Source organism: Etheostoma spectabile, chromosome 9, assembly GCF_008692095.1.
Source record: "Etheostoma spectabile isolate EspeVRDwgs_2016 chromosome 9, UIUC_Espe_1.0, whole genome shotgun sequence".
In the NCBI taxonomy this organism is placed as follows: domain Eukaryota; kingdom Metazoa; phylum Chordata; class Actinopteri; order Perciformes; family Percidae; genus Etheostoma; species Etheostoma spectabile.
This window is the reverse complement of record NC_045741.1, coordinates 35,083,988-35,104,926: the sequence shown is the minus strand read 5'-3', so window position 1 is coordinate 35,104,926 and position 20,939 is coordinate 35,083,988. Positions and strand designations below refer to the sequence as shown.

The 20,939-nt window shown below is 40.0% G+C and overlaps 3 protein-coding genes across 6 annotated transcripts in view; 2 read left to right on the top strand and 1 right to left on the bottom strand.

Moving 5' to 3' along the window:
* The first annotated feature begins 2 nt into the window (after positions 1 to 2).
* On the top strand, positions 3 to 7,300 carry LOC116695798 (torsin-1A-interacting protein 2). Of its 4 annotated transcripts, none has more exons than XM_032526262.1 (11): positions 3 to 247; positions 902 to 983; positions 1,082 to 1,162; positions 1,275 to 1,352; positions 1,596 to 1,715; positions 2,835 to 2,942; positions 3,055 to 3,132; positions 4,033 to 4,212; positions 4,925 to 5,062; positions 5,706 to 5,834; positions 6,003 to 7,300. In XM_032526262.1, the coding sequence occupies exons 2-11, from the start codon at positions 947 to 949 to the stop codon at positions 6,794 to 6,796; spliced, it is 1,743 nt and encodes a 580-aa protein (XP_032382153.1). In that variant the 5' UTR covers positions 3 to 247; positions 902 to 946; the 3' UTR covers positions 6,797 to 7,300. The 4 variants fall into 4 exon arrangements, with proteins under 4 accessions (XP_032382153.1, XP_032382151.1, XP_032382154.1 ...); XM_032526260.1 differs by having other exon boundaries at positions 2,832 to 2,942; XM_032526261.1 differs by having other exon boundaries at positions 23 to 239; positions 2,832 to 2,942.
* A 341-nt stretch (positions 7,301 to 7,641) lies between these two features.
* On the top strand, positions 7,642 to 16,470 carry olfml2ba (olfactomedin-like 2Ba). The gene is made up of 8 exons (XM_032525681.1): positions 7,642 to 8,065; positions 8,195 to 8,458; positions 8,764 to 8,871; positions 10,779 to 10,940; positions 12,112 to 12,340; positions 12,837 to 13,871; positions 15,059 to 15,235; positions 15,317 to 16,470. Exons 1-8 carry the CDS (start codon positions 7,898 to 7,900, stop codon positions 15,925 to 15,927), a joined length of 2,754 nt encoding a protein of 917 aa, XP_032381572.1. The 5' UTR covers positions 7,642 to 7,897; the 3' UTR covers positions 15,928 to 16,470.
* A 144-nt stretch (positions 16,471 to 16,614) lies between these two features.
* Positions 16,615 to 20,939, bottom strand: part of atf6 (activating transcription factor 6) — a 34,957-nt gene continuing 30,632 nt past the window's right edge. Inside the window, 1 exon segment of the mRNA XM_032527079.1 lies at positions 16,615 to 18,497. Within this exon segment, the coding sequence (XP_032382970.1) occupies positions 18,301 to 18,497 (197 nt within the window). The 3' untranslated portion in view covers positions 16,615 to 18,300.

Below are 20,939 nucleotides of genomic sequence, written 5' to 3'. Positions count from 1 at the left end.
ATTCTTACCCTAACCCTAACCAATCTCACTCTTCGTGCCTAAACCTAACCAATCAAACCAATGATGGCAACGAGTACTAGGCAATCAAGGACAGAGTAGGGCGGGACATACCTTCGGCTTCCTAGGAAACGCAATTTTGCGTGCAGCGCAAGTAACCCAAAACATCCAAGCATAAAACGCTTGCGATAAGAAACTGAAACTGATAAGGAAGCATATTATCCACGACGATGAGTTCAAGGGTACGTTGGTAAGAATTACTAATTTAAAATAACTATTCAACATATGTGTATGTTATTTAAGGTACACGAAGACAGTCCTTACAGACTAAAATCATGTATTATCTTGCGAACTGTTGTCTGTAGCATCTCTTGTCTGTACGTTAACGTTTAACGTTAGCTAACGTTAGTTGGCATGTAACATTAACATTAGCTAATCAACTGTTTATGTAATGATCTAGCTAGCTATTAGCTTCGGTTCCTCTGAGCAGCGCTAAGTTAGTAACGTTAGCTAGCTAACGTTAACTACTATCTTCTGTTTGCTAGCTGCTGTCTGTAGTACCTGAATTTTCTGTGCGAGTAGAAGTCAGTGTCTACTCGCACAGAAAATTCAGCTAAGATATTATTTAGCAAAGGTAACGTTAACATAACTATAAGCAGACAATTCAATGTTTCCAACTTTGAGTTTGAATAGTAGCTAAGTTAATTATTTTATGTGCTGACAGTTTCAATAATCGGAAACCTTGCATTATTCTTTATTTCAAACCATTGCTAATTAGACTGTTATTAAGAGAAATGACAGACTGACTTTAAACATGTGACGATGATTTCTCCAAAACTAATACATGTCCTCGGGTCTTAGCATAAAAAAACAAGTGCTAAACAGTACATGTTTTTTTATTCAGCTTTGAACTAGCTATCTCTTGAGTGAAGTGCCCCCATCCAAAGACATGGCAGAGCAAGACCCAGATCACCACCACACAACAGGTACTAAACACCAATGACAAAGGTCATAGGTTAACGTTACATTGGTTCTAGTATATACGCATAGTTTACAGCACTGATTTAAAAAATTTTTTTATCAGAATGCATAGACGAATCATCATCTGAGATAAAACAGTGGGAGACTGGTCTTTCTCCAAATGAAGAGCAGCAACTCTCAGTAGGTAAGACTGATATGCAAGCAAGGTCAATAGTAAACCATTCAATGTGTCTTTACCGAATGTGGTTCTGCATCTACTGTCCTGATCAAACATGGTCTCTGTCTCACCTAACAAGATTCAGCTTCATCGTCTGCATCCACAAACAGAGAGACTCACAACGATGGTGAAGACGTGGAGCAGTCTAACGTTCAAAGTAGGTATATAGTATAATGTCATAAGTTTGATTCCATCATTTCATCATGTCACTCTGATATGATGAATCAAACCATCATTCATAGGCAAACATTCATAGTCCAGAAAAGATTTGTAGTGCATTTATGTTCATTCTTGTCTCTGATTTGAACCCAAAGTTGTTACATTTGACTGTGTTCCTACTGTGGTTTTTCAGTCTTTTTATCTATTTTTTAATGTGTCACCTACAATCATTCACTTGAAGTTATCACAGCGCGGAAGGTGAACGAGAACAGCGCGTCCCTTAATGAAGGAGGTCATGGTGATTACAGGAGAGAGACACCAGGGAATGAGCCTTCAACCTTGCCAGCTGAAGAGATCCCCAGTGAGTGTTCCTGTCTAAGTGTTAGATCAAGTCATTCCAACCTTATTGGTTGTATTCAAACTTGTTAAAGAGCCAGGGCACTTATATTTCCTCACTTTGGAAAAGCTTTAACTCTTGAACTAGTGTCATTTGTCACAGTTTTAAGTCATGTAAAGGTTACATTGCTGTTCTCTCTTAACAGGCGTGGCCTAGTTTACTGTGTTGTGTTAAAGTCCATTTACTGTATGCTGCATGCAGTGTTTGTGGTGTGTTGGGTCTGTGTAATGAGGTGGGGTTTCCACAAAGTCATTGCCATCACCGTTAAACATCATCTCCATGTACTGTAGAAATATTTTTCTCTCCACAAACACCACAAATATTGCTATGTTGCAGACATCTTATTTTGTCTTGTAATAGCACATAATTTTCTGTAGTTCCATATGTTTTACATTCAAGGTTTACTTTTGTAAATTGGTTAACAGAGGTGTAAGCTTTGTGTGGATGTTTATAGATGCAAAATTACATATTACTTATTAATCATTTGCCCAAAACAAAGCCAAATCTGCAAAGCCAAATCATTGCAGTGTGCACAGGCTAGCCGCTACTTATCCTGCATTTAACCTCCACGTCACGTAATTGGTTGCTTTGTTTACAGCGGCTTTTTGTAGTTTTTGTGGTATTCCTATGTCATTATCCACTGCAACATTATTATATGTCAGACAAACTGACCTCCAGTCATATTATGGTATTGGCATTTGCTTGCAGTGCTGTATTCAGTAGTTGTTTAACCGTGTTTATGCCCTTGCTATTTTCAATGTGTTCGGCCTTAAAGGGGAGGTTCACATTTTTTCTAGTCTATTTTAAAATTATACTATTGGGCCTTTTTTAGTGTGAAATTCCCTCTTTGTGTTACAACCCCCCCCACACACACACACGCACGCACACACACACACACACACACACACACACACACACACACACACACACACACACTCACACTGCAGTTCAGCAAGGAAACACAATGGGAAAGGGTCATCAATTGGTTACATTGGACTAGTATATACAAAACATTTACAGCAGTGCTTTAAAATTACAATATGTCTTCTTCTTTTTTTTTCTTCTTTTTTTTTAAATCAGAAGGCAAGGAAGAAGGACCACAGTTCACACATATTGCTCATGCCTCATCATCTGAGATAAAACAGTGGGAGACTGGTCTTTCTCCAAAGGAAGAGCAGCAACTCTCAGTAGGTAAGACTGATATGCAAGCAAGGTCAATAGTAAACCATTCAATGTGTCTTTACCGAATGTGGTTCTGCATCTACTGTCCTGATCAAACATGGTCTCTGTCTCACCTAACAAGATTCAGCTTCATCGTCTGCATCCACAAACAGAGAGACTCACAACGATGGTGAAGACGTGGAGCAGTCTAACGTTCAAAGTAGGTATATAGTATAATGTCATAAGTTTGATTCCATCATTTCATCATGTCACTCTGCCATTTCCATCAAACCATCTTTCATAGGCAAACTCTCATTGTCCAGAAAAGATTTGTTGTGTATTTACTGTATGTTCATTCTTGTCTATGATTTGGACCCAAATTTGTGACATTTGGCTGTGCTCCTACTGTAGTTTGTCAGTCTTGTTCGCCGAATATTTGGTAAACCACAACAAACCTGGAGCTAGCAAGCTACAATTTAAAAAAGGCAAGTTGTGAAGACTACTATTTAACTGGGACGTTTTGGGATCGATTGGTGGGGATTTTCTATGGACAAAATACACACAGCAATACACTAGTTAAAGCAAATTAGGTTTATTTAGGTCATGTATCCAGCTAATTTAAATAGCTCACATTACTGTATTGTGTGAACAGTTAACTTTATTTAATTTTGTACATTTTCTTTTGCGGGGTGCAATTGTTCCACCAAAACTAGTTCCTTCCCGAGAACATTTTGCAGATCCACCGTTGCTGCAACCGTTGCTGCAATCGGAGCTTAACGCCGTCCAAGAAGATTGGGATTGGTTTAAAGAAATGCAAACAAGCCACGTTTTTTTTCTCCCATCTAGGAATGTATGTGTGGAAGGGCCAGACCTTAATCTGCAGCGCTGTAGTGTAAGGTCTGGAAATGCATGACTATGTAATGTGCCACCTACAATGATTCAGTTAAAGTTATCGTAAATTATCTTGTAATGCAAAAGGTATGTTGAAGCAAAAGCTAATTGATCTGCGCATATTCCAGAACCTGGAATAGAAATGCAAATAGGTTACTTAGAAGCTGAAAATGAAACATTCGTCGTTCAGTTAGACTATAACTTAGAGGACACCTGATTTTTACTACAGACGGTGATGCAGCTGAAACGAAGACGGTGCCTCTTCCAGAAGGGTCTTCACCCTCAGATGAAGAAACCGCGTGGGAGGTGAAAGAGATCAGCGCGTCCCTTAATGAAGGAGGTCATGGTGATTACAGGAGAGAGACAACAGGGAATGAGCCATCGACCACGCCAGCTGAAGAGATCCCCAGTGAGTGTTCCTGTCTAAGTGTTAGAACAAGTCATTCCAACCTTATCGGTTGTATTCACTAGGGCTGGGGTACCGCAAAAAAGGAAAAACTCTACATTACGCACAGAGACAGGGCTTACGCGCTATTATGTGCAATGTTATAATTACTTCTTTTTTTCTAATTCATTTTTTTAAATAAAAAAAAGTATTCTTCAGCAACTGATATCCACGTATTTGGTACCGGTGTCGAACATTTTTGAACAATACCAAGCCATACTAATCACACTTGTTAAAGCCAGGCCACTTATATTTATTGACTTTGGAAAAGCTTCCTACAGATTTCTGACGCGTGTCATTTGTTGCAGTTTTAAGTCATGTAAAGGTTTTATTGTTATTCTCTCTAACAGGCATGGCCTAGTTTAGTCTAGTCTTTAAGTCATTGCCATCACCGTTAAACATCTTCTCCATATAGAAATATTGGTCTTGCCACAAACTGCTCATTTACATTTGCAACCTCATTTTTTGCCCTGTAATAGCACACCATTTTCTGTAGTTCATTTTGTTTTACATTCAAGGTTTACCTTTGTAAAAATTGTGGACCTATCCTTTAATACTGTGAGGTGAAAGGCAGTTGTCATTGCATTGGACCTTTTCTAAATCCCACTTAAAATGTAACTGTGAAGACACTGACGCTTGTGCTGTTGTGGAAGTTAAACTGTTGTAATGTTATCAGGGGAAAACCACACCGGGGGGGAGGAGGAGAAAGCACCAGAAACAAGCAGCCCACCAGCCCTGGGTGTCAGAAAGGACGATCAAGTAAATCGACATAATGAAGAAACCCAAGGCCCTAACAACACTGAAGCAGGAGAGGGTGAGTCTGACTTTTCTGAAATTTCAATCACTGGACATTAGGCCGGCACAATTCTGTGGAAAATATGAATCACCATTTTTTTAAATTTAGAATTAATATCACAATTCTCTGCCGCGATTTTTTTTGCTCACAAAGTGTAATGTTTTTTTGCACACATGAGCTATGACAAAACAAAACAAACTGGCAGTACCACACATAGAATTTTTTGGCACCTATAGCACATTGCTCATCACCACAAGCCTGTAAACACAGAGGCTCCAACGGAGAGAGGGGAGAGCATCGCAGCGCCTGGAGCACTTTAAAACCTATTTTATACAGTCTATGTTTAAAACTCACAGAAGAAAGTAGTGATGCAGTCGGCTCGTAAAATTAAATGAGAATCCCAGACAGTTAAGCTTTTTTTGTAATAATAACTATCTTCATAACAAAGTTATTTAAAAATTAAATTGTGAACAGGGTGAATCGAGATTGCGATTTTATAACTAATATTCTTGCAGGCCTAGTGGATATTTTTCAACACAACAGTTCTCACTTGTGGGAAGCAATTGAGGGAGCATGAATATGTAGTTGTACAAGTGTTTTCCAGCGGTTAGGGTGTCTATATAGTTTAGTTTACCAGTTTTTTTCCTCTCCCGTTGGTCAGATGATGGAAGCAGCCCAAAGGAGGATTTACAGGATAACAACTTCCCAAAGAGAAAGGAAAATGTTCCTACAGCTCAGGATTCCACTGATGCTCAACATGCAGTTTCAGGGGCTATTGGAAATCAAGGAGGTACTCTTGTTAATTTATCCCTTTATCGTATATTGTCTCTTTTTTGTGTCATGGTGATTACTAGCCAATATTCTCTAACATTGTATGTTGTGTATCACTTGATACACAATTATAAATAACTTATGAGTTACTGATAGTTGAGACAACACCTTTGCCTTCTCTCCATAGGAAGTAGAATATACCTGATACTAGGTACACTGGGGGTAGTTGTTGCCTTGCTGGCGTCGCATCTCCAACCCGAGTCTCCACCTCAGAAAGAAGATCTGCAGCAAATAGACATCTTCCTCAGGCAGTTGGAAAAAGTAAAGACTAAGTTTCCTAACCAGCGGGCTGAGCTCTGGAATAGGAGCAAGATCCACCTGCTGAGGCACCTCCAGTCAGCCCAGCCCACAGAGCCAGTCAGTCTGATCCTGACTGCAGGCCACAGAGCTGAGACCACACTGCGCTGCCTGGCTCAGGGGCTGGCTTCCGCCTTCTCGTCCGCCCTCAACGCCTCCGTCCTCCACATCGATGGAGCCAGCAAAGCCGGCCAGGACAGCGACCAGGTCAAACTGGACATCGACAGAAAGTTGCAGGGCGCTTTCGAAGGAGACAAACCCGTGGCTGTCATTGACCGCTTCGAAGAGCTGCCCCCGGGCTCCACCCTTATTTTTTATCGCTACTGCGACCACGAGAACGCCGCCTACAAGAAGACGTGTCTGATCTTCACAGTACTGCTGGGGGACGAAGAGGAGATTCCCGCCGAGACTCGTTTGAGTACTGTGGAGGAGATGGTGGACGACCATCTACAGAAGAAGTTCCTTTCGGATGGCCGTCCAGTATCTTTTGACAGGATGGACCTTGATAAGTACGGGGGACTGTGGAGCCGTATTTCTCACCTCATCCTGCCTGTGGCAGTAGAGGAAAGGATAGAAAATGAAGGGTGCAAGGACTTTAATGCTCACTCTTGTTGGAACTTTTAGTCTTTTAGTCTTAACTACTGTCAGATTTCTCACTGGTTGACTCTGGTCATTCTGGAGCTAGTAGCCAATGGTTTCTTACATATAATATATTGAAGTAAGTAGAAATTAATATTATGCCGATTATGATATGGGTTACATGTTAAGAAAAAGAAAAGAAATCTGTGGACATTGATTGTGAAAACCCCCCGGCTGTGGTGCTTTATTCTTGTAGTTCTTTGATCAAATGTAATTATGGATAAATCGCAAGATGATTCAACTGGGCGCTTTGTGGATTTTACAAAATACATTTTATGGTATCTTAAAACAGGGTTAATTGTTTTTATGACAAATGTCTTTTCCGCGATTCTCAAACCTACACGGCACCACATGTCTTAACTGAACTCCCCATGTTCCTTTTTATACATACATTGACATATATCACACTACAGGAAGGGGTTTGATGAGAAAATAATTGTATACATTGAATGTGCCTTAAAGTCTGAATAAACAAGTCAATTCAAATGCCTCATTTGTTGTTATTGTAGTGAACACTGTTGCAGCTGGAGGGCAGCAAAGCCCCAGCTGGGTGCTCAGTGGGCTGCTTTGAGATGACCGAGAACTGGCTACTCTCTCTATATGACCTCCAGATATTCTTTAGAACCATTTGATTTCAAGTTAATTCTCTTAGAAAGATCCAGATAAGGCTAAAGGTTGCATTTGTTCTCATCAGGACTAAATCAAATGCACTGCTGCACTCACACTATGTTTAATAAGTCGTTTGAAGCAGTTCAACTCCTCCTTGCCGGTGGACTCAGGCCCGCCTCCTGTCAGCGCCGCTCCAGCTGCAGAATGTGCAGATGCCGGCTGCTCTTTCCCAGAGTGCACGCTCCCTCTGCTCTCCAAATTAGCCTAAGCGTTCACTGACAATGAGCAAGATGACATGGCGCTATAAAGCGTAATCTGGCTGTTTTATGGCTCTTCTGGATACACCTCTCTAATCTTGGAGCCAGAAGTTGGATATGAATTTTTTTTGCCAGCTAAAGTAATTTGTGACAGGCTGTGCCTGCTTGCATACTTGCAAACATTTTTTCTCCTTTCGGTGCTCTCCGTGAGCCTCACAACATGGACAGGTTATGCATTGGCATCGTCATGTGCTGCGCGTTCTTTCCGCGGGGCTCTGCTGCGCCAAAGACTTGGACTGCTGATCCCAGGTCAGAAATTGAGAGCGAGGCACAGCAAAATGACAGACTGCAAGAGGAGATAGATGGCCAGGAGAGCATCCTCTCTAAGGTAGGAGGAAACATCCCTTTTTTTCTTTCATTCATATGTTTTATGGACATTTCATCATTTGGTGCGTAAAAATGTCAACGTTTTTGATTGAGCGTGGTGCAAAATACATCCGTCCTCTTCTCTTTGTAGCTGCTGGGTGATTATGACAAAGTGAAAGCCCTCTCGGAAGGCTCTGACTGTCGGTGTAAATGTGTTGTCAGACCCCTGAGCAGGAGCGCCTGCCGGCGGATAGAGGACGGGACCGCCGCTGCTCAGGACTTCTACACCGTGGAGACCATCACATCTGGACCAGAGTGCAAGTGCGCCTGCATCGCGCCTCCGTCAGCGGTCAACCCATGTGAGGGAGAGTTCAGGCTGAAAAAACTTAGAGACGCTGGAAAAGAGAATGTCAAGGTGAAGTGCCTTCCGGTCCATATTTCATGCATAGATAGATCCCCCCCTCTCCCCCCAGTACATAAGTCCCAATTCTCAAGTGCCAATAGGCTAAAGGCTGCTGTCTTTTCCGCCTGTTAGTTTCTAGAGAGGCCTGGATCACTAGGTGTGGATATTACTTTTGTATCAACTTAAGGAAATGGTAGTCCAACATTATAACCAGAGACTCAGAGTTCGGATGGGCTGGGGATAGATCTTCTGTTTTCTACGCATGGCATGTCTTGAAGTGGTAAACCGTTTTGACGGAATCCACTTGATTATTCTAGCTTTCCACCATCCTGGAGCTGCTGGAGGGCTCCTTCTATGGCATGGATCTACTGAAGCTGCACTCCATTACCCATAAGCTGCTGGATCGCATGGAAAACATTGAAAAGGTGCAGTAACAATGTTTCTTTTTTGTTGTTGCAATGATTAATGCAAATATGCTGGTATAACAAATTGCCGGTAACAGGTATGTTTATATTTGTGGCTTCTGGATTCAGTGGGTCCAAAAAAAAAAACAACACCCAGTTTTCAGATGTATTATGGGCTTATATGCCTGCTTACTGAACCTTTCTTAAATGAGTTGCATTTTTAGTTAGGCTGGGATGTGTCCGTTTAAATTCAATTGCTTAAAGCTTAGAGTGTGTATTCTTTAATGTGAGGAAATTAACAGAAATAAACCATTTGCTTCTCAACAGTGAAGTTGTTACTTGAATTAATTCAGAAACCACAAAATTCATTATACCTAAATTAATCATACACATCATAAATTATAAAGTTGTTCCACTCAAACGGGTGCAACAAACTGGAGGGTTACATGCCCATGCAGGGAAGAGTCTAAAATAACCTGTGTGAATGTACCACGAGTGTTAAAAGTTCAAATTAATTAATGGCTGGATTTAAAGACTAATGATTATAATTCTTACATACCATGCACCGTTACATCAAATTAATTGACTTCACTAGAAACGTGCATAGAAACCCGCTGAATTAACGTTTTTAAACAAGGTGAAACTTAACAGGGTTAACTGAGCGTTAAGTTGATGCAGCAAGCAGACAAATCAAGTAACACATCAAATAAAAAACACTCAGCTACTTATGACGACTAAAGCAATAATTCCCATTAATTTACATTAATATTGCTTATCTTCCTTTATGACAGTAAGAACAATGTATTCCATACGTTTGCTCCAAATAACACTACACCTAAGGAAACACTACGCATGTAATATTGCAATTTTTTACTCAGCACACAATGTAGCAAGTTTCATTCTGTGTATATGCTGCTGGACCCATCCTCACCGCCCAGACCCCATCAGTCCCCACCTGGGTCTCGGTCATGGTACGACAATACATGTAGACAAACGGGAACTCTAAATCAACCAGACAAAACTAAAACCCAGATGAAACATAAATGCACACCCAAAACATTAACAGAACATCATTGAAACCCACTATAGGACAGAAACCATTCAGAACATACTTAGTAGGTTGTTTTTCTTCTCACGATAAATACTCCCTATTAATTACCTATTATACTCACTATAAACAGCAGCTGCACAAGACTTGAGCTGCCTCGGTCAGACGTGGTCTAATCGTTGGTATGATCGCCCCTAAAAATGTTGTCTGTGTGTCACTCAATGTACCCTAAGGGTTGCAAAATACCGAGTGAATTGGACTGTGGCATCATTCAAAACACCTGCCTGTGCCATGGAAAACACAGCTGCCGGTAATAAAATGAATGGATAAATCAAGCGTTTCCATGATTCATTTTATTAGGTTCAGCTGTGCCTGTCCTGGTATGACATGTGAAAAGGTCAGTTGTAGACAAGTGGAAGTGTGTTTATTTTGCATTCTGGGAAAGTGTAACAGAGATGATGAGCCCTCTTCCGAGAAGACATTTGTGCCTGACAATAATAAATGCACAGGTGTAAATAATAAAATGAATGATGGCCAAATACCATTTAGCTGCTTCAGTTTCTTTATTGGGCTATATAGATTTGTTGTCCTTGGTTTTAGCTGTAGCTCTATTTCTATGTGTATACTGTGAGAGCAACAAAGAGCTGGAGTCACATTCCTTGTATTTATTCACACTTAACCATTAAAGCTGAATCTGATGACAAGGCAACATGTCTGCTGTGAAAAAGGCCCATTAATGACTCAAGATAGAATGCAGTGCACTGGAACTTTTTTTTTCTTTTGTTTGCGATGATAAACTGATGATTGCAGCCTGTTTTTTTTTTAAAAACCATGCACAGTATTTCTGTTAATATCTCAATTTGTCCATGACTGCATGAAGGCAGTGTCTCTGAACTACACCACGGATGAGGTGAAGCCCCAAAGGAGCCCCCTGATCCAGGCAGATGCGAATGAAAACCCACCCACCCCTGGTCCACACCGACATCGGGACCAGAAGAGACTCAGTGAGGTCAGCACGGCCGCAGCATTTAAAGACCCAGATGTGAGTGACATCTTGATATCACAGGGTTAAAGACATAGAGGTATAAAAAGAGGCTGAGCTATGAACACCTGTCTGTGGTAGCTTGGTTGTTCATTATTTTACTGTACTATAACATAGTAATAATTACATAACTGTTGGCACTAAACTTCATTATTTGCCTGTATCTAGGTGTAGTATTTACGTTGAATTTACTAATGTATTATTGATGCAAAAGGTTGATAACCTTTAACTGCCAAGTAAACAACATACTGTAAATAATAAGTATTCACTTGTTATTTATGCTTTAAAAGGTAGTTAACACCTAAAAATAAAAAGTGAAAAAGTGTAAATAAAGTAGCAGATATGTTATAAAGGGACTGTCACACTAAGAACATTTCTTAGCTAGTAGATAACAAATTATACAGTAATTCTTAGAGATTTACCAGATAAGTATTTACAGTTAGGACTCCATATAATTTGCTATATTGGTAATATAATCAGTCATTATTGGTTTACTGTAGTTTTCAATAATTCCACCAGAATGATCTAAATCAAAGTGCTAGCAATATTTTTTTGTTTCACACGTTAAATTACACGGCCGTGTTATAACTTACTGTGATGTAATTCTTGAATACATTTAAAGAATACATTTATTTAAAGATAACTTATTAATGGTACAACTTGATAATTGATTACTTTTATGTTACATTGTAAGACAATTCCTGATATACAGCAGTTGTAAAGGATGCGACTGAATTAACTGAATTCAAGGGGGAAAACCCAAGTTTGAAAGAAGTCATTGGATTCACATGTTGCTGCTCAGACTGCAAAAGCATTAATAAGTCTTGTGTACCTTCAGAACAAAAGGAGCAATCATGTGTTCTTTCCACAAAGTCTCTAATGGTCCCCAAATCATTATACAAAGTTAATGATGAAAACTGAAACTAAACTTATTTTTTTTAATTAAAAGTTAAAAGTTTCCTGTATTCAATGATAATTTAGGTTTATTGCAACTGGGGTCTCACTTTTTAGTTTTGGTTATCATTTATCAGCAGGGCCACACAAAATGATGATTCCACATTGACAAATATTGGCTCAGTATTTAATACCGATACACAATTTTATCCTACTGCATGGATTATGTTTTTTGCATCATAGAAGTTTGTGTGTGTGTCCATCTGTCCACTAACAGGAAAAGTATGAGGAGAAGTTTATTGGGGAAACTCTGTCCTTCCTGAAGACAGATGGTTCTGCTCAGATCATTGAGGTCAAACCTCAGGCGACTCTCAGAGACGTGGCTAACAAGGAGGCTTCGCATGTGTCGAAGACCGGCCCCAACGGAATGATCATAAGAGGAATGACTTTTTATAAATCAGAGCCAGATCCGATGGTGGCGGATGACGGGGAGCCTGGGGAGAACTGTAAGTGCAAAAACCCTTAGTCAGCTTTAAGGGTTAAAATTAGAGAGAACAAAACTGTACAAATGTAGAAAAAAAAACAGATCTAGAAAAATAAGAAATCTTCCCATTACTGAAGTGTCAGAATCAAGTGATTATCTGATTCCTTGCTATGCTTAAAAAGGTTATTTTCCCACACTCTGGTAATCATGAAACAGGAAGTGGTTCGGATGGATAATCATGCTACAGTACATTTTTTGATGTCAGAGAATACCAGAACATAAAGGTTTATCTAAACTGCCTGCCATCTGTCAGCTGCTGTGACCACTGCAACAATGTACTGTTATAAATGGGTTCATTCCTGTTAGTTTGCACTGTAAGTTGTGAGTTCTGAGACGACTTACTTTACCGTTTTTAAGGTATTGGATAATAATAAAACAAAGATCATGTGTATGCCATCATTTCCTATTTTTCCTGGCATTTTCTCATTTGACCAAACCTTTTTCTTCCCCTTTGTTAGTGTTTGAGTATCATGGATTCAGTGGTGATGGTCCTATTAACCTCTTGATTGAGGAGAATCTTCTACAACACAAAGCCCCTCGCCCCAAGACGAGAGTGGGAACAAGATCATTTCGACCAAAGACGACGGGTCCTTTGTACGTTTCCACGAAGACCAGCCAAACAACAAAACCAAAAAAAACCGAGCCCACCTCAAAAACCCACAATGAGGTTATCACTGCCGTTGAAACCACATCAGTAGATGTGTCTACAGATGTACAGAGTACAGTCACAACGAGAAGCGTCACGTTAAAACCAACCACTACCACAGAAAAAACCAGGACCACAGACTCAGCACCTCAAACTACTCAAAGAACCACTGCTGGAATCACTCAGTGGCCGACCCCTTTGATGGCTGAACCAGCTGGCACTTCTTTAAGCATCACTGAAAAGGAAACAACCGAAACTACAATGAACACAACCCAACCTTCTGCAAATACAGCCACAAAGGAAGGCCTACCAGCTTTCACAACAAGAAATACAGCAACCCCCATGATGGAAACCTCAACCCAGGAGGTGAAAGACCAAATGCAAACCATACCTGGCAGGACTGCTGCTCATTCAAGCACACTAGCACCAAACCCAGCCACGGAGGCTTCAACTACCAGCCCAGCTTCCACTATGACCATCACAACCCATGATGCACCAGCTTCAACACCGATACTCCCAACAACGGATTCCACAGCGGCGACCTCCACTGGGGCAGCTACAACAACATCAGAAGAAGAAACTGAATCGACCCACTTTTCAGGCTCAACTTTGCCCCCTAGCACACAGAGACTGATCACTTTGTCTCCCCACACTTCTCTGCCTTTCACCACACCTGTGACTACGTATTTGTCAGCCCCCCCCACCACCACCACCACCACCACCAGACAGGCAACTCACGTCAAACAGAAATACAAAATCAGCTGGGATGAGGAAGAGGGCGAGGAGAGACACACGGAATTAGACGAGCCACTGCAAAGGCAGGAGGAGTTTCCCTCAAGAAAACCTGGTGAATTGAAATTTCATTGTCGAACGAGGGGAAGACTGATCACGTTTGTCAAGTCAATTTTAATACAAACAAATTTCTGCTATTAATTTAATCAATACCATAAATGTATTCACACTGTTTTTAAAGAAAACAGCTACAGAAATGTTGTTACCTTGTTACAAATTTGTTACATTCTATGTAGATTAGAACTGGGAAGGAAGGTGCAACGAAACAACATTGTTAGCAGCTCTTTGAGACTGTATTAACTATGCACAGGGGCGCTTTTAGCTCAGTGCTTATGTCAGCATGCTAACATGCTCACAATGACAATGCTAATATTCAGATGTTCACCATCTTAGTTTAGCGCGTTAGCATGCATGCTAGTCACACTAATCAGCACTAAACACAAAGTACAACGGATGCTGATAGGAATGCCTTTACTTTTTTAGGTCATGACGCAAAGTATTGGATAATGTTGCAAATTGACCTGATAACGGGGCTAGATATTAAAAATGTCTGTTCGCTGAAATCAGTAGGTTTTATATTTGTGGAATCATTGATTTCTCTACCCAATTTCATGGCAGTCCATCCAATTGTTAAATAAGACATTTCTCTAAAAATCACAAATATAAATCTCATGGTGTTGCCAGAGGAAAAAGTTAGGGCATGATTAAATTGAGCAGGCTTCACCCTCTGGGAACCATGAATGTCTGAATGAAATTGCATGGCTATCCACCCACTTAGTTGTTGAGATATTTCAGTCAAGACCAAAGTGGTGGACTGACTGACTGACTGACTGAACTAACTGACAGAATTACATTTCCATCCCTGGAACCACACCACCAGGATGGTGAAAAAACATCTTCACAAGTTCTTATATGCACTTATTACCCAAGATATTTCCGAAAAAGTGTGAAATATCCTGTGAAATTTTAACATAATATAATTAGTTTAAAATACCAAATGGAAATTACTGACATCAACACTTTCTATATATTCTTATGAAAGATGCCATTGAGCTAAACATTCATATTGTTCTGTGAATCTCTGTAACTCAGTGCTCAGTCCTTTGTGGCAACCTCACCCTTTCCGTGATTGAAACTGGTTCAAATTAAAGCCTCTAATTATTTTCAGCCTCTCTGACGTAGGTCTGGATGATGTTAAACCTCCTCTAAATGCTCACTCATGGCTCTGTGACTCTCTTACAGGGCAGTGTAAGGACACTTTGGCAACAATCTCAGAGCCAGTAACTCACAACACTTATGGCAGGAATGAAGGAGCATGGATGAAGGATCCAAAGTCTGATAATGAAAAAATTTATGTCACAAACTTCTACTACGGAAATAATCTCCTGGAGTTTCGCAATCTGGAAGTTTTCAAACAAGGTAAGCGCCAGTGGTCACTAAATGGCTTTTTGGTTTCCTCTTGCTTTGATGAATCTCATGCTTCTTCGTTCTTGTTTCCAGGCCGTTTCACCAACTCATACAAGGTTCCTTACAACTGGATTGGCACAGGCCATGTGGTCTACGATGGGGCTTTCTACTACAACCGTGCTCTCTCCCGAGACATTATCAAGTTTGACCTGCGACGACGTTACGTTGCCGCGTGGACCATGCTGCACGATGCTCTGATTGAAGAGTCATCACTGTTGGAGTGGCGCAGTCACTCGGAAGTCGACTTTGCCATAGACGAGAGCGGCCTGTGGATCATCTACCCGGCACTGGACGATGAGGGCTTCTCACAGGAAGTGATTGTTCTGAGTCGACTGAACCCCTCAGACCTCAGCATGCAGAGGGAGACCACCTGGAGAACCGGGCTTAGGAGAAACCACTACGGGAACTGCTTCATCGTGTGTGGTGTCCTGTACGCTGTTGACAGCTACAACAAAAGGGACGCCAACCTGGAATACGCCTTCGACACACACACAAACACTCAGATGATTCCCAGGATGCCCTTCACCAACAACTATACCTACACCACACAGATTGACTACAATCCCAAAGAGGGGGTTTTGTACGCGTGGGACAACGGCCACCAAGTCACATACAACATTAAGTTTGCCTATGTAGACCCTTAGGAAAGGGTTGATAGTTATTTTAAATAGTTATTTCTACGGTTTTAATGGATTGTAGATCAGTCCACGTGGCCTTAAGTATGGAGACAAATGGGGGCCAAATGTACAAATATGCTTAAGTGTATTGTGATTAAATTTTGTTCTAAGACTTTTTTTATTTTTACCTGGAATAAATCAAACGGTTCCTCAGTAAACACATCAAGTTGTACTGTACTTATATATATATATATATATATGATAATACTGTAAAAAAGCCCTATGAGATAAATGAATGTAGAAAGGTGTCAGAACCAGTTCATGTTTATGGTTACAGAATACTTTCATTCACAGAAGCATATTCTGAACAAATCCCCAAATTATGTGGAGAAATGTTTGTTTTGTACACATTTCTTTGAATTGCGTTTTTCTTTGCATTATACGCCACAGGTCTTCTGTGTGGTAATATCGCAGGCATTGCTGTTGGCGTTTGTCTTGTGAAAGCACTTACTCCCTCCATATCAGACTGTTTTGAGGAGACTACAATAAAGTTTGGAAATACTAACAGAAGATGTCTTCTTTGTTTGGCTAATCACAGCTCATGTCAAACTCAAGTGGCTTTGATTCTAACTTATGAGTATTGATTCAACTAGAAGACAGTGAGGATAGAAGACAACCAGGTAGAGAAAAAATTTATAAATAACACACAGACAATTATTGTGCAAGCTTTTAATTTACTGTTACTGGATGTAAATTGAGTTATTGTGGAAGAAAAACTCAAAACAGTCAATTTATTGTACTTGTTAAAGAATCTAACAATACAGTCATACAATTTCCCCTGGCAACACAAAGGAGACACACAAATGTATAGTAAAATCCAGTGTTTATGCACATAATAGAATACAACAACAAAAAACTCAAGTTTTTAAACTGTAGTCTTGCGTGGAACCTAAGTACTGTTTAAATGCAGTAAAAACAATGCGGTGAATCAAATACATTTTTTAAACCAAAGAGGGCAAACAATTACACACACAGACGGCCTGGCTTAAGAAAACAAGTAAAGGGCATGTTTTTATGGGCATCGGTTGAGCTAAAACATAATCATCTGTACAATCATATATTGGCTAAAATAAATGCACTTTCAGGTACAAGTAAGGTATGTTGCTTTATCAACATATACAAAAAGATACTAATTCTGATGATGTATCATTCATTTATTATCAATTTAACTTAAACAATAATATGAGGAATTTAAAGCCATATCTTCCCAGGTTCTGCACTTATAGTGCAAAAAAACTCAGATAATGCAACTCCATCAAACAGTTTTAAACCAATATGGGCATAAAATAAAAGTGCAATTTAGCCCACGGACGGAGAAGTCAGGACTTGCTTATTTCACCAGTGGTTTTATGTCAAACATAGGCTGTTTTAAGGTGGGTGTCAAATCTGATGAAGATAAAATCTCAGGTTGTCCACCCATTGAAAATCTCCTAGTTCTAACATTTACTGTATTTTTCCTTCCAATCCATTTGTTATTTCATATACAATATGTAATTCGGTTTTTGGGAGTGGATTACAATAAAAAGTTCCCAAAATGCATGCATAATAATTAGACATGAGGAAAAATTCTAATTCTTCAGCAACACAATGCTAAAAACAAACCAAATGAAATCCTTAAATTAATTGAAACCAGCCAACAACATAGTGGTTAGCCTCCTAGCTTTCACAGATCCCCTGACTTCCTGAGTTTACTGAATGCCCTATTCTTACTTTTAATCATCTGGCATCTCTTACTGTTTCACTGTTCTCACAATGTGCTTTATTTAGAGGGGCAAACAGACTACAAATGAGTAAGAGACAGCTACTCCATTTTGTAGCTCTGATACAAACACAGAACACGTTGTCTACACATTAATATCACAAATGCCTTTCCAGTGATACCAATCTCGGGTGTATAATCATTTTCAGTTTTCTCTTGTGGCTTTGCAGCTTGCTCCCGAAATTAAGAACCCAAAAAGAAAGCGCAGACATGAGAAGAGCTGCTACGGGGTAAAAGTATTTGTGTTATGACGGGGTGACTCAAGGTTCAATGCTCAGCCCCCTGCCGTTAAGCAATTACTCTTATGTGGGGCATCTGGGGTTACAGAGAGAAGTCAGTTTTGCCACACAAGGAGCTAGCGTCTGCTCGGAGCCTTTTACAGACTACTTCAGCTACCAGTTCTAACGAAAAATTGCACCGTCAATTTGAGCCACCTTTGCATTTAATTCAAATTTAAATAAAAGTCAGTGGGAGATTTAAAATATACTTTATCCCACCAAAAGAGTGTTACCTGAGGTATTATCTTCGGTTTGTCTTCTTGGGTTTAGTTAAGGAGTTCTCATAATAACTGTTGGATGATCTTAAGCAGAGCCCATTAGCACCCCGACAGGAGGCGCAGCCTGGCTGTCTGTCGATGAGTGCTGATAAAACGTGCCTGTGCGGTTGACCCGGAGCAAAGGCGGGATGGTGGAAGATCTGATATGGAGGATCCTGGTGTCCGTTACTTCACAGTCAATCTGCATCATTACCTCGTAGTCTTTGTCCCTTATGATGCTGTCTGTAACGGCACGAGAGAAAGCGAAAGGTTGTTAGTTTTGATGCATAAATAAATAAATTACTGTAGATTCATTTGTGTATTTCCTCCTTCACCAGCGGATTTAAGTCACGGTAAAGCATTTAATCAACTCAAGACGAACGGAGCTCGCCAAACTCACTAAACTACTTGTCATCGTAATTACTGGCAGGATTCTTTTTGTCATTCTAGTTGCAGAGAGACATGACAAAAGAGTTTGTTGGGGAGTGTGAAGGAGTATTGTTTGAGGCAGCGAGAGAGGGGTGGACGCAGGGTCATACATAGAGTCCAGAAGTGAGTCACATTCTGGACTTCTCCTTCATAGAGATGAACAACAACAGCCCTAAACAAGAGCAGGACATGCAAATTTGAGAGGAGAAGAAACTCTGGAAAGAGTGTGGGAGAGAGAAAGAGAGAGGATCACTGATGATGAGTCAGGATCCTTCTTTGTGTTGTGTTCAGAGAAGAAAGAAAAAGATCGATGTGGATGAGTCAGTGTGGTTCTTGGATTGTGGTCTCCCATAGCTTAACTTTGCTCAGCCCAGGGGAAGAACATGCTTTAGAGTGGACATGCTTGTAAAATGCTTTGCTAGAAAAAGCTATTAACAACATACTTATGGAGCCCTTGTGTATTTACATTAACAGACTTATACTTAAGAACGTGTGGCTTCCTATGAATGTCGGCGAGAGAGTTAAGAGGATAGCAACATTCCCCATATGGAGCACACAAGCCCAACACACATCAGTCAGTTTTAGTGCACTCCTATCTGACCCAGGAATGGAGCTGTAGGTGTCTTTAAAATGCCTGCTGAAAGTTATTTAAAAGCTGCAGTCTTTTTCCAGACACCTGTGTAAGACATAAGCTCCTTCTGCCTCTCTGCAGGATTTCCACGGACGTACTTTAGAGAGTTTATCAGATTTTACAGTGACAATAGTCCCTTCTGCAGCCAAAAAGCTCCACCACGTATGTTCATATCATTAAACGGTTAGGAGACGTACTGCTGAGTATGACTTCATCTGCTGAGGATCTTCTTTTTGCACCTGCAACGAAACTGGAACTTTTCAAATGGCTTCAGTGTTTAAACAGACATCTCTGGAAGTCCTCCGGGTTAGGATTCTGTCACGCTAAGTCTATCTCAAATTAGGCTTCTGTCTGAAGCAGAGCTGGAAAAGTTATTTTCTGCGTATCTCATACAGCTTGATGAGATGGCTCGAGGTTCTCTCATTGCTGCAGAGTCGAGCCTGTGGATTCTTTTCAGTTCAAAATAAACTGCTCCGACATTACTACCACTTAGCTCATTTAACTACAATAACAACTAGAAGTCTAACAGATAAACAGCACAAGTGGGAAATGTGGCACATGCATAATCCAAATGCACATGAGGAGGAGGAATATAATGGAACTCCTGCAAATTCTAAAGGACAAAATGCACATAAAAAAAAAGACAGATCTTTGAATATGGAGCACTTGTAGCTTTAAAATAATAATATTTCCACAAAATATTTATGATAGATAGATAGATAGATAGATTTGCAGGTGCATGAGTTTGGCAGTCCTTTTAATGTTATCTTTATTTAACTTTTTTCTTTTGCAATTTTACAGCCTACATACCTTGACTTTACTCCATAAGTCACAGGAAAAAAAGGAAACTGCTTTGTGTTACAGCCCACATATCATAACTGTTTTACCCAATGTACTAAACTACTATTTATTAATTGTTATTATAATTATTATTAGTATTATTAACAATCCTCCAATAAAAGAATGTCACACCAAAACTAGTCTACGTCTAATGAATGGGGAATTAGCCGCTAAAGAGACAGATTTTCCCCTCAAGAGTTGGTGAAGATCAAAACAGAGCTCAAAGCAGAGTAAATATTAGACTTACAGAAAAATGACTTCAAACGAATGTTAATGTTGCTCTGTGTCTGTTAGATGTGGAACACGCTACGTGTGGTGATGTGTTAATGTTGCGTTTACAGCTTGTAAAAAAAAAAAATATATATATATATATAATATATATATATATATATATATATAATATATATGTAGTTTTAAGTGGTTACTTCTTTCTTTTGATACTTTATGTTCTGTAATGCACTGTATGTCCCCTTAACGAGATCCCATAATTATTTTATAAGTTCCCAACAATTACAATATAATGACACTGTAATTTGTGGGCCATAGTCTATGCCTTTATCCAAATTGAGGTTTCCCATTGAATTCCCCTAAATAAATCCACCTTTCACCAAATTACCAAAGTGTCTAAATTCTAATAAGTCAACTGCTTGAGAAGCCTGAACAGTGAAACAGGAAACGCATAAACATCCAGCCGCTTCAAACAGCAGCTCTTTGAAGCAGCTGCCAAATCTACCATCCTGCTCTATGTGGTCTCCTTTCCCCTTTTACTAGTGCCATCTGGAGAT

What these genes read in the sequence shown, in the direction of transcription:
- olfml2ba (XM_032525681.1), top strand. Translation starts at nt 7,898, where the DNA reads ATGGACAGGTTATGCATTGGCATCGTCATGTGCTGCGCGTTCTTTCCG. An exon ending in AGGAGAGCATCCTCTCTAAG is followed by an intron (nt 8,066 to 8,194) that starts GTAGGAGGAAAC and finishes TTCTCTTTGTAG; the next exon opens with CTGCTGGGTGATTATGACAA. An exon ending in CAGCATTTAAAGACCCAGAT is followed by an intron (nt 10,941 to 12,111) that starts GTGAGTGACATC and finishes GTCCACTAACAG; the next exon opens with GAAAAGTATGAGGAGAAGTT.
- LOC116695798 (XM_032526260.1), top strand. Translation starts at nt 947, where the DNA reads ATGGCAGAGCAAGACCCAGATCACCACCACACAACAG. An exon ending in AGAGCAGCAACTCTCAGTAG is followed by an intron (nt 1,163 to 1,274) that starts GTAAGACTGATA and finishes TCACCTAACAAG; the next exon opens with ATTCAGCTTCATCGTCTGCA. An exon ending in CAACACTGAAGCAGGAGAGG is followed by an intron (nt 5,063 to 5,705) that starts GTGAGTCTGACT and finishes CCCGTTGGTCAG; the next exon opens with ATGATGGAAGCAGCCCAAAG.